The 10797-nt window shown below is 55.1% G+C and overlaps 1 protein-coding gene across 1 annotated transcript; it reads right to left on the bottom strand.

Annotated features, from left to right (window-relative positions):
- Window positions 1-7778: 7778 nt before the first annotated feature.
- On the bottom strand, window positions 7779-10513 carry FAM240C (family with sequence similarity 240 member C). The gene is made up of 2 exons (XM_087819953.1): window positions 10368-10513; window positions 7779-7881 (listed from the first exon to the last, which is right to left on the bottom strand). The coding sequence occupies exons 1-2, from the start codon at window positions 10511-10513 to the stop codon at window positions 7779-7781; spliced, it is 249 nt and encodes an 82-aa protein (XP_087676079.1).
- Between the last annotated feature and the right edge of the window lie 284 nt (window positions 10514-10797).

Raw genomic sequence — 10797 nt, 5'->3', positions numbered from 1 at the left:
TGCCCACTGGTGATCATTCCCTCAGCTGTCCCTGTGCGTTCAGGCACTTGTGTGGGCTGTGCTCCAATAAAACAGAGTCAAAGAGAGAAAACCATAAGCACACTGGGGCTGATTGAGGGTGTGAAGTGTGAAGTCGGAGCGCGGTGGGCAGGACGCCTGATGCCTCCCCGGGTAGCTTCTGGATTCCTGGCGTGAAGGCACAGGAACGGGCACAGGGATCCCTGTGGGGGACTGGGGAGAGGTCGGAGGAGCCTCCCCCACGGTAATTGCCCCCCGTCCCCCGTGTAGGGACCCTGTCCCACCAGGATGCCCTGGAAGGGTTAACACCTGGAACAGTATGGGGGCATCTCCAGCCTGGGGGCTCCTCGGATTGGGGGTACCGAGGTCAGGCCGCCCCTACCCCGCCCTGCCGGCCCACCTGAGGGCCCCCGGGACGGGGTGGGGGGGTGGAGAGGGGGTGGGGGGCTGCCGGGTCGTGCCACCCACAGGTCGCATGGGCGGGGCCAGCCCTTCTCCGACCCCCCTCGCCCCTCCTCCACCCATGTTGGCCGTACGCGCTGTCCTTTGGCGCCCCCGTGTGGCAGCTGGCGGCACCGCCGCTCTGCAACTGGGGGCGGGGGCGGAGGTGGCGCCTGTTGTTAAACCGTTTAATCAATCAATTCGTTAACACAGCCAGCTGCACCCATCACCAGCATCTCTAACATTCGTCTTAATGAATACATTTTGTTTAATTAATAAATAATTAATTTATTAAAGTTAAATTCAGTAATAAAAATGAGATTAAATGCAACAGCTCACCCGACCTGTGGCTGAACCATCTGCAGGTACATCAGCTATTCTGATCTATTTGCACCTTCATAACCACGGACTCTTCAGGCACAGGGACACTCCTTTATAGAGTGGAGGGCAGCCTGGGACTCAAGTTCAGGACAGCCGAAGCAGAGCTCACATCTGAGCCATCACCTGAGTCTACACCTGAGTTCAGGACAGCCCCTGTGTAGCATGCATGACCAGCTGCATTTTAGATACAATTACTGTTAGTTCAGCAAAAGTTACGGAGACTGAAATGTGAACACTTTGCTGATTTTTGGTAAACTTCCTAGCGGAGGGAAAAGAGCCCAATTTCTTGCACCCTAGGGAGTGGTCACAGCAGACATGAGCAGCTGCACTCTCCTCTTCTCCAGCTGGGAGCTCACTCTGGCCTGTCTGCCGGGCAGACTTCAAGGACACCCCAGGGTAAGGGTGAGGGAGCTTGACCTAGCCGATGACGCCCTTGTTCACAGCACACACCCTGTTGTGGCCCAAGTCCTGCAGCTACCAGGTATGCTTGCCTGAGGTCCCTCAGTGGGTGCTGGGACCCCACCCTGTATAACCCAACCCCCCCCCCCCCGGAAAGCTTTTCTGTTTCTTTTCTCGTAATTGAAAAGTCAGAGGACAACTTGTTGACATCTATCCCCCAGTCCAGATGTTTTTATCAGCAAGGGTAACCTGGCACTGCCTTCTAGAGAGTTCTAGGAAGTTTCACAGCTCACATCAGAAAGAGGCTGGGTCATGGCAGGTCAGAGCAGGTCCCTGCCCCCAGTGACCTTGATCGGCCTGGGTAGGACAGTGTTCCTACTGTGTCCTTTTCCAGGCACTGGGGGTGGGTTGGCTTCGGGGATGCGCTGCTGCTCCCTGGGGGCCTCATAAGAACCACACTCTTAGCGCTGCTGATGATCATGAAAGTACCATAAAAAATTTAACTCCCGGGAGCCGGAGGCACAGGGGTGTCTTCTCTGTTGTCCAGGGAATTAGTAACCCTACATGGCAGCATGGGTTTTGCGGGTGGTCTTTAGAAGCCAAAATAATTCTCTACATAACATTATTCATTCAACCAACAGCTAAGTCTGCCCTGCCGAGACTGGCTGTGATCTGCCCACGATGGCCCAGGACCCATATGTCTGGCTGGGGGTGGGGGTGGCAAAAGGACAGCATTGTGTGTCCTTTAAACATGAAAAGGACACATGCTTATTGTAGAAATGTTGTATGCGGTGGGAACGGCACTGGGTGTTAGTCTGGTGGGGTCAGACCGGACCTGAGTTCAGCGACCTCGGTACTTGGGTTCTGGCTGGGAAAGAATTCAGAGCCAAGCCCTAAACTATAAGAGAACATTTATTTGGTAAGTCGCAGAGGTAGAAGTAATTTCTAGAAGAAATGGGCTTAGGAAACAAGTTATAGAGGCAAAAGAAGAGCCCTTGGAGCTTGGGAGTGAGGAAACTAGGCTAATGTGTGGGGCGGGGGAAGGCGACATGTTCCCAGGAGGAAGAGGGCTGGGTCCTCCGTCCTAATGGTTTTAAGGGAGCTCCCAGGGAAAGAGCTCATTGTAATATTCAGCAGCTTTCCAGGTGTGTCCTTTCAGGGTTGTGGTCTCCACTGGTTGATTGGTTAGCGCCAAGGTGGGGTGGGGATGGGGGGGTCATTATCCAATGCAACTGGTCCTGAAGTCAGCCGTGGCTGGTTTTGCTGCTTTTCTGGGCCTGGAGCTGGAACACAACTGAGGCCTAGATGTTATCTCTAGGGAGGAAAGGTCAGGGAGTCCAAACTGCTTGACCAGCGATATGCTAGGGGTGGAAAGGCGACCCTGGGGGTGAGGACTCACCCTACAATTGTCCATTGCTTGGCATCCAGGGCTTTCCACTTTGATGACCTTCTGTACCTGGCCCATCATCCTTGCTCTGCTCATGTCTGTCTAACTGCCTATCACAGAAACAGAGGAAAACAGAGGTAGATGGAAGAAATACCGTGATGCCACAAGACCCCTGCCTATTCACAGTGGGGCTCAGTCTTCATACAGCCTCAGTGATGGGGATGCCCAGTTGGAGCAGATCCCTCCCGCGGAGCCTGCCTGGGATTCTGGGGCTGTTAGCCCTGGGCCTCCGGGGCCTGGGAAAGGAGCCATGGGGTGACCTTGCGTGTGATGGCTCCAACAGGTAGGGCTTATTTCCTCTCTGGGTGTGTAGAGGTGGGTGCTGCCCTCCACATGGAGACTCAGGGTCCAGGCTCCCCTGGGTGGCTCTGCAGGAGGGGCGGCCCAGGCAGACAGACCTAGTGGGGCCTGGGGTCAGTGCCAGGCTCTGCTGCTACCCCAGCTGGGAGTCCAGGTGGACGGGATGCCTGAGGCCCCAGGTGGGTCTTTCTGGCCCACAGGGGTGTGAGGGGCCAATAGCAGGTGGCTGGGACTGCAGAGCTACTGGGAGGTGTCTGGGACATCTTTGTGAACTGCTGCTTTTAGGAACAGCAGTGGGGGCCCTGTTCTCTCTCTGCTCTGGCTGCTGTTGCCTGTTATGTGAACACAGTCCCTCCTATGTGGAGTGTCTCACATGCAGGACCTGTTCCGGGCACCCTGACTCGCCCTCAGCACATGCCCTGCCACAGCAAGGCTGAGCAGCCCCACTCATAGGGTGATGAGTGCCTCAGAGGGTCTGTGAGCCCCAAGGGTCAGGTGGATGGAGGCACAGCTCCTGGTGCCCTCAGTGATTCCTGGGAGGGGAAAGGTTCCCCAAGTACAACAGCTCTGCTGGCTTTTGGGCTGGGCCTCAGGCTTTGTGCTCACAGGGCCGCCAGGTGGTGCCCTGGTCCCAGGTCGTACATTTTTGTCAAGGAGGGCTCAGAGGAGAGCAGACCTGTCCCAGTAGCAGCCCTGACTCTGCAGACACCCCGATTCACCGCACTGTAGGACCTCCGTGCCCTGAGTCGGGAAACAGGTGCTATGTCCATGTCTCTGTCCTTTTTGGGCTGCCCAACCCTTGGACACACGGCTCACCCTCCAGGCACACAGCCTAGATGAAGGGGGTTAGGGGGGCGGGGATGGGCCGTGGCTCCTATTCCTGAGAGAGTCAGAGCCTGGGGTACCACATGGGTGGGGGCTCCTGGCCATCTCTTGGTTTACCCCAGGGCCTGAGGGTCTGGGGATCTGCGGGTCTGGGGGTGGCAACCAGGCAGCGCCTTTGGGCCTCAGGCCTGAATGGCTGGAACTTCGCCCACCTGGCCCTTGACTCTGAGTTTTACCCCCTGGCCACTGTCCTGCTCTTGGGCCTGTTCCTTGACCTGGGAATTTCCAGGGATGCTGGTGGTGTGAGGTTCCTCATTTCTGCTCATTTCTGTTTAGTTTTGAAAGGAGCCTGGTCCGGCCATGACACCATTGTAGCCTAACCAAGAGAAGCTGTTTTATTTTCCTTTATTGGGCTGCATTTGAAGGCGCTGTTTAATAAACACACAGAGGTTACTCTGTGTCAGACACTCTGCATGTAGCCACCACCCCTGACGACAGGGTGGCTCCTGTTCCTAACTGCATTTGTCATCAGTACTCGGCCCTTTCACTGCACCTGTGACCTATCAGACTTGCAGTGGCCTTAATCTGCATTTCCTTAACGACTCCTGATGGCAAAATCCTTTTATGGGCTTGTTGGCCATTACAATACCTTCCTTTCTGAAATGTCTTTAGTCTTGGGAAATGTTCCTTGTACGCTTGAAAGTCGTGTGTGTTCTGAAGTTTTGGGGGAAATGTTCTGTAAATGTTAGTTGGTCCAGTGGGTGGATGGTGTTGTTTGTTCTGATTTTGTCAGCTTTGCCCTCCTTCCTCCTGCCCCAGTAATGATTTTCTGAAATGCACTTCTGACCCTGTTGCCCCTGAATTGTGAGCCCTGCCAACTTGGGAGTGACAAATGGGCTTTATTGGGCACAGAGCGTGCTCCAGAGAGAGAGGGGCGCCTGGGACTCAGGACCACAGTCACTTTTGGGATGGGCACCTCCCCCTGCGGCCACACACAGGAGGGAGACTGGGTATCCAGGGCTAAACCCTCTGAGGCTCCAGGGAGCACCCAATTCTTGCCTTTTGCAGACTTGTGGTCTCTGGTCCCTGCTTCCACCCTCACATCTGACTCTGGCCCTCCTGCCTCTCCTTTCCCCACTTTATGGAGACACGATTAACACATAACATTGGTGAATCTAAGGCGTGCACTGTGATGATATACGAACGTGTTGTGAAACGATGCTACAGCGAGGTCAGTGAACATCTCCATCACCTCACCTACTTACCATTTTAGTGTGTGGTGATAATACTTACGATCTACTCTCTTAGTGACTTTCAAGTATACAACACAGTGTTGTTAACTATAGTCGCCGTGCTGAACATTAGCTCCCCAGAACTCTCACCTATAACTGGAAGTTTGTGCCTATGACCGATCTCTCCGCCTTCCCCCTCCCCAGCCCCTGGCAACTACCAGTTTACTCTCTGTCTCTATGAGGTTTTTTTTCCAGCTTCCCCATGTAAGTGAGGTAATGCACTATGTGTCTTCCTCTGGCTTGTCTCGCTCAGCATAACGCCCTCAAGGTCCATCCATGCTGTGGCAAATGGCAGGATGTCCTCTTTACCCATGGCCCAGAGATGTTCCGTCATATATACACATGCAGCTCACATTTTCTCATCCACTCATCCATCTATAGACATGTAGATTGTTTCTGTGCCTTGGTTACTGTGGATTTTGCTGTGATGAAGAGGGGGTGCAGATGTCTTCCTAAAATAGTGCTCTGCCTTCCTCTTGTAAGGACCCTGTGATGACACCTGGAAACCCCCCCTCATAATCTTTGCTGTGAAGGTCACATACTCACAGGTCTGGGGGGTTAAGACCTAGATATCTGTGGGAGGGTGTTATTCTGCCGACCACTGCAAGTGAGATAGCCCAGAGCAACGAGAATCTCACACTGAATTCCTCAGCAAAATTTTGTCTGCCCGAAGTTGAGAAGTCTGTTTATAGCCCTTGGTTGCATCCCTCTCCTTGGGTCTGCCCCTGGGTTCAGGCAGCACCCAGGTGTCCCCAGGTCCTCCTTCCCTTCCCGTCCATCTTCGCTGGTCTCCCTCAGGGACTCCAGACTCCCTCACACAGCAGTTGCTTACGGAGGAAAATAAATGTCCCCTTTCCTCCAGGCTGCGTGGCCTGAGCTTGTCCTCATGTCTCTCTCCTTGTCTCAGTTTCCCTCTTGAGAGAAAGAACAGATGTTCTATAGAAATTCAGCCCCTGGAGCTGGGATTTCAGGGATACCTTCCACACTCCCACACCAGGCAAATTACAAAGGGCCCAAGTGAGGAGGGGCTCCGAGCCGAGCCCCTACGAGGGGCCTGGGGGCTAGGGTCCTACTCACCTCAAGCCCCAGGCCCACCTGCTTCCCATCTCCTGCTTCTCCCCCGCCCCTCCTCACCAAGAGCCTCCCAGCCTTCGAGTCTGGCTCAGCTTTGCTTGAGGATGGGCTCAACGACACAGAGAGGGAATTTGAAGTGGGTGAGTTGCTGTGTTCCTGTGATTTTGGCTCCTGTCATTATTGGGGAGAGATTGGGATCGTGACAGATGGCAAGGAGGGTGTGGCTGTTCCCGAGGGTCCTGCACAGCCTCACAGAGACAGGGATGTGCCATTCTAGCCAGAATGGGTTATTCCGACGCCTCGGCTTATTGGTGGTGACAGAAGAGATGGTCTAAGTATATCCTCAGATAAAATTACCTCCAGCAATCTGGGCTTTACAAGTATTAGTGAGAGACTCCTCTTCTCAAACTATTTTTAGGGCTATTAATTGCCAGGTTCCCCATTGTGCTTGTCAATGGAATCTCCTGAGTCACGAATGGTGACTGACGGTCCAGGTGATGACTGAGGAGCTTGTTTGTGGGTCTGCCTTGTAAGGGACCCATGCGGTGTCCTCTCCACTTGTTCTTTCTGGACTTTCCACTTGCCCATCCAGGCTGTGAAGTCAGCTCTGGAAGTGCCCTCTGAGGAATCTATGGGCACAGAAGGTCCCTGGCTGCTGCCCTCAGAGCTTTTTCTCTGGGTATCTCCCTGGAGAGTCCCCACAGCAGGCAGAGCCATGCCCCTTCCCCTCCCTTTGCCCACTTGACAGAGTGTCAATGCAAAACAGAACCCAAACCAACAAGCAGCTAAACCTAGAGAGATGACTTGAGACCCCAGAGGGAGCCACAGACTAGACTCCAGCCCCAAACCAGCAGCTTCTGTATCACTAGGGTGGACCCAGTGACCACAGCTGGGCTTGTACCGGTGACAGCGTAGGTTGTGGAGTTTGAGCACAAATATGAGGATGGTCACTGTTGGAGCCGAGTCCTTGCCTTTGGAAGATGAGAGGGCCCAGGTCCTGTGGTGGCCTGACCTCTGCTGAGCTCTGCCTCTTCCTATCCAGGGTGGTCACAGCCATAGTGGGGGCTCCAGGAGGGGTGAAATCCTGTCCTTAATACCTTCATGGCCTCAGGAAACTCGTGCCTCTGCAAACCTGAACTTTTCCAACTGAAAACTTAAGGGTATTTTGGAAAAGCACAAAACTTTATACAATATCATATTGGGCATTATCCTGGGGTTGAGATTTATGGGCGTGTTTTGACTAAAGGTAAAATAAAATTTGCAAGTAGGAGTCAGAAAACCTTGTGATGCAGCCGAGTTTCTTACTATGGCTGTTGCAAGTTAGAAACTTCGTGGTCAGCTTTTAAGATGTATGAATTTTAAAGATAGGAAGAAAATTTTGCACAAACCCTCAATCCAATTATCTCAAGTTTTATTAGGCACCTACTATGTGCCGGAAAAGCAAAACCAATGGCTTTCATGGCAGCCTGAGGGGAGCAAGGGTGAGAGCACCGTCATGGGCACAATGGCTCTGTGGGCAGCACCGACACACAGCCCCCCGCAGGGCATCCCTTCTTGGGGAGCTCAGGTGGCTGGCCGTGTGCCTCTGCTCCACACAGGATTCAGGCTGCTGTCTTGTCTCCGGGCGACCGAGGAGTGACCTCCAGGGGTCCCTGCAGCGTCCTGTGCCTCAGCTCCAGCTTCTGAGCCCATTCTCCACGGAGCCTGGATGGCAGGAATGTCAGCACTGTGAGTCACCTCCCCAGGACCCTGTGACGCTAGGCCTCGTCTGTCGGCACTGCGCACATGTGTGAGCACAGCTGCCCCCTCCCTGGACTGCGGCCCCACCCAGATGGCAGCTGTGACCTTGTGAGGTTCTGGAGAGCCCTGTGATCTCAGGCCGGCCACTTCAGGGTCAAGGCCAGGCCTGTCATAGAGGGTCTATCTCAGGACCCTAGATCCAGAGGAAAAGCACTTTGCCCTAAGAAATAGCTTCTGGAAACTTCTGAGCCCCAGAGAGACTGAGCCACATCCCGAACTCTGCTTGGCAAGCGCCCAGTTCATTGTAGAGGAGCCTGTGCATTGTCCTCACACCAGCCCTGTTGTACTCCCCTCCTTCCTTCTCTGCGCCCACCTGTCTGCCCAGCCCGGCCATCTTGGCAGGCAGCACACGTCACCACAGCACACAGTGTGGGTGGTCGGCTGTGGGACAGCCAGATTCAGGGGTCTAGGCTCCCCACATCCTGGACGTCTGCCCACAGACAGTGACCACTTGGTGCCTTTGGGCCCAAGGAAGTGTGTGGTTTGGCTTTAGGGAGTGGAGAGAGATGGGTGCTGATCTCTAACCGACCTCTAGGGCTGGTGAGAACTTGGTAAAGGCATCCACTCAGACACCTGTCCCGGCACCCAGGGGCCTAAATGAGGATGGCACCTCCAAGCAGCAGGTGGTTGGACCAGGACAGCAGTGCCTACTCGGCCGGCCCCATGCATGATGGCCCTTCACCAGTCCCCAGCTGCTGACTGGCTGCCCCAAGACTAGACATTAAGAAGCAGAAGGCTCCTGGGAACCGCTGAGTGCCTATGAGGACATTCTCAGGGGCTGCTGTTGTCCAGGGGACAGGATGTATCCTGGCTGTGGTCTGTGGTCCTGACAACCAAACACATCTTCCCAGACAGGCGCAGAATATCCTGCCCACAGACAGGATATTCTATTAGCCCATACCCAGCTGGTGCTGACGGCACCCTCACTGCTGGACCCAGAGCCCACTCCTGGGACCTGTCCCCCTGTTGAAGACCCAGAAGGTTCCAAGGCCTGATGGGATGAGGCCCTGAGACATCAGCACGGAGCTGTGGCTGGGAGGGGCCATCAGTGTGAGGACCCTTGAGAGCAGAGGTGGGGGCCATGCCATGTGGAGAGGAGGGTACCACGGTTCCCCTACCTATGCTTACCGGGACAGATGTCCTGAATGACAGAGCCTATCCCACAGCCAGGGGACCATAGGTGGGGAGGGTGGGCCAGCTCAGCACCCAAACCTCTGGTGGCTAGAAGGTGAGTCCAGCTACGTCCAGGCCATCACCAGGACCCTCCTTCCCAACCTGCTCCCCGGGTAGCAGCTGCTGGGCTGGTGCTATTTGGGGAAGAGGTTGTGACTACTTTGGAGTTTCTGGCCTTTGGAGCCCTTGTCTAGGTGTGAATTATGTGCTAATCTGCTCTCTTAGCTGTCCCTGAGACCAGATATCCTGGCTCTGCTTGGGGTCACCTAGGAGGTCCCCCTTACCACCAAGGTCGCTGGGCATGGCTGCAAAAGAAAGGGATGTCAGCTTTGGAGCTGCAGTCCTGCAAATGTGTGGGAGGAGGGATGAATACACTTCTTGGGAGCAGTTGTGAGACTATCAGGCCAAAGCAGGACATGCCTCAATAACAGGCTCCACAGATGGAGTTCTCAGGAGTGTGGCGTGGAGGGATGGGTGGATGGGGGGATAGAGGGATGGGGATGGAGGGATGGGGGTGGGGGGATGGGGATGGAGGGATGGAGGGATGGAGGGATGGAGGGATGGAGGGATAGGGATGGGGGATGGAGGGATGGAGGGATGGAGGGATAGGGATGGGGGATGGAGGGATGGGGTGGGGGGGTGGGGGGATGGAGTGATGGGGGATGGGGATGGGGGATGGGGATGGAGGGATGGAGGGATGGAGGGATGGAGGGATAGGGATGGGGGATGGAGGGATGGGGTGGGGGGGTGGGGGGATGGAGTGATGGGGGATGGGGATGGGGGATGGGGATGGAGGGATGGGGATGGGAGATGGGGGATGGGGATGGGGGATGGGGATGGAGGGATGGGGATGGGAGATGGGGGATGGAGGATGGGGGATGGGGATGGAGGGATGGGGATGGGATGGGGGATGGGGATGGAGGGATGGGGGATGGAAAGATGGGGATGGAGGGATGGGGGATGGAGGGATGGGGTGGAGGGATGGAGGGATGGGGATGGAGTGTGGGGGGTGGCGGGATCGGGTGATGGCACCTTGGCATGTTTCTCTCTCCCACTTGTTCATTGCTGTGGTTAGAAGCTGAGTTAATATGGGTGGTGTAGGTTGTGAGATCTGGGAGTGGAAGGTGTCGATGGCGGGGGGGGCAGTAGGCTGAGTGCCTCTGCTCTGGGGGCTGAGCCCACGGGGTTGGCTGTGCCATAGACCTGGAGCCCACTACCTGTGCAGGGCACTTCTGCGGACCCGCTCTCCCTCGCTCTGCAGCTGCTGTGCATGAAGCTGGATTTTTTTCTCCCAGAACACCTTCAGCTCCTCTGCATCAGAGGCTACCCGTCTGGGGTGCTTCAAAGTGTAGCTTTTTCTCATTTCCTGGAAGAGGGAAAATTTACAAGACTTAGCCGTTCTGCGCTGTGTTCTGAGAGCACAGGAGAGCCAGCAGGTGGACAATAAGGACACTGGCTCAGCCCCAACATCAAACTGCGTCTGGCACACTCACCCTCACTGTGTATTTGGTAGAATGTGGTAAAGTGAGGCTGAGGAAGCTCATGTCTCACTCATTCTTTTGCACTGAATGACCCTGAGATGAGACGTCAGTGGTCTCTGAACACAAACCCAGCGCCTACAAGAACGTCTGTAACACAGGAACCACT

The sequence above is a fragment of the Miniopterus natalensis genome, chromosome 8, assembly GCF_054644295.1.
Source record: "Miniopterus natalensis isolate mMinNat1 chromosome 8, mMinNat1.hap1, whole genome shotgun sequence".
Taxonomy (NCBI): Eukaryota; Metazoa; Chordata; class Mammalia; order Chiroptera; family Miniopteridae; genus Miniopterus; species Miniopterus natalensis.
This window is presented reverse-complemented; position numbering and strand designations above follow the sequence as displayed.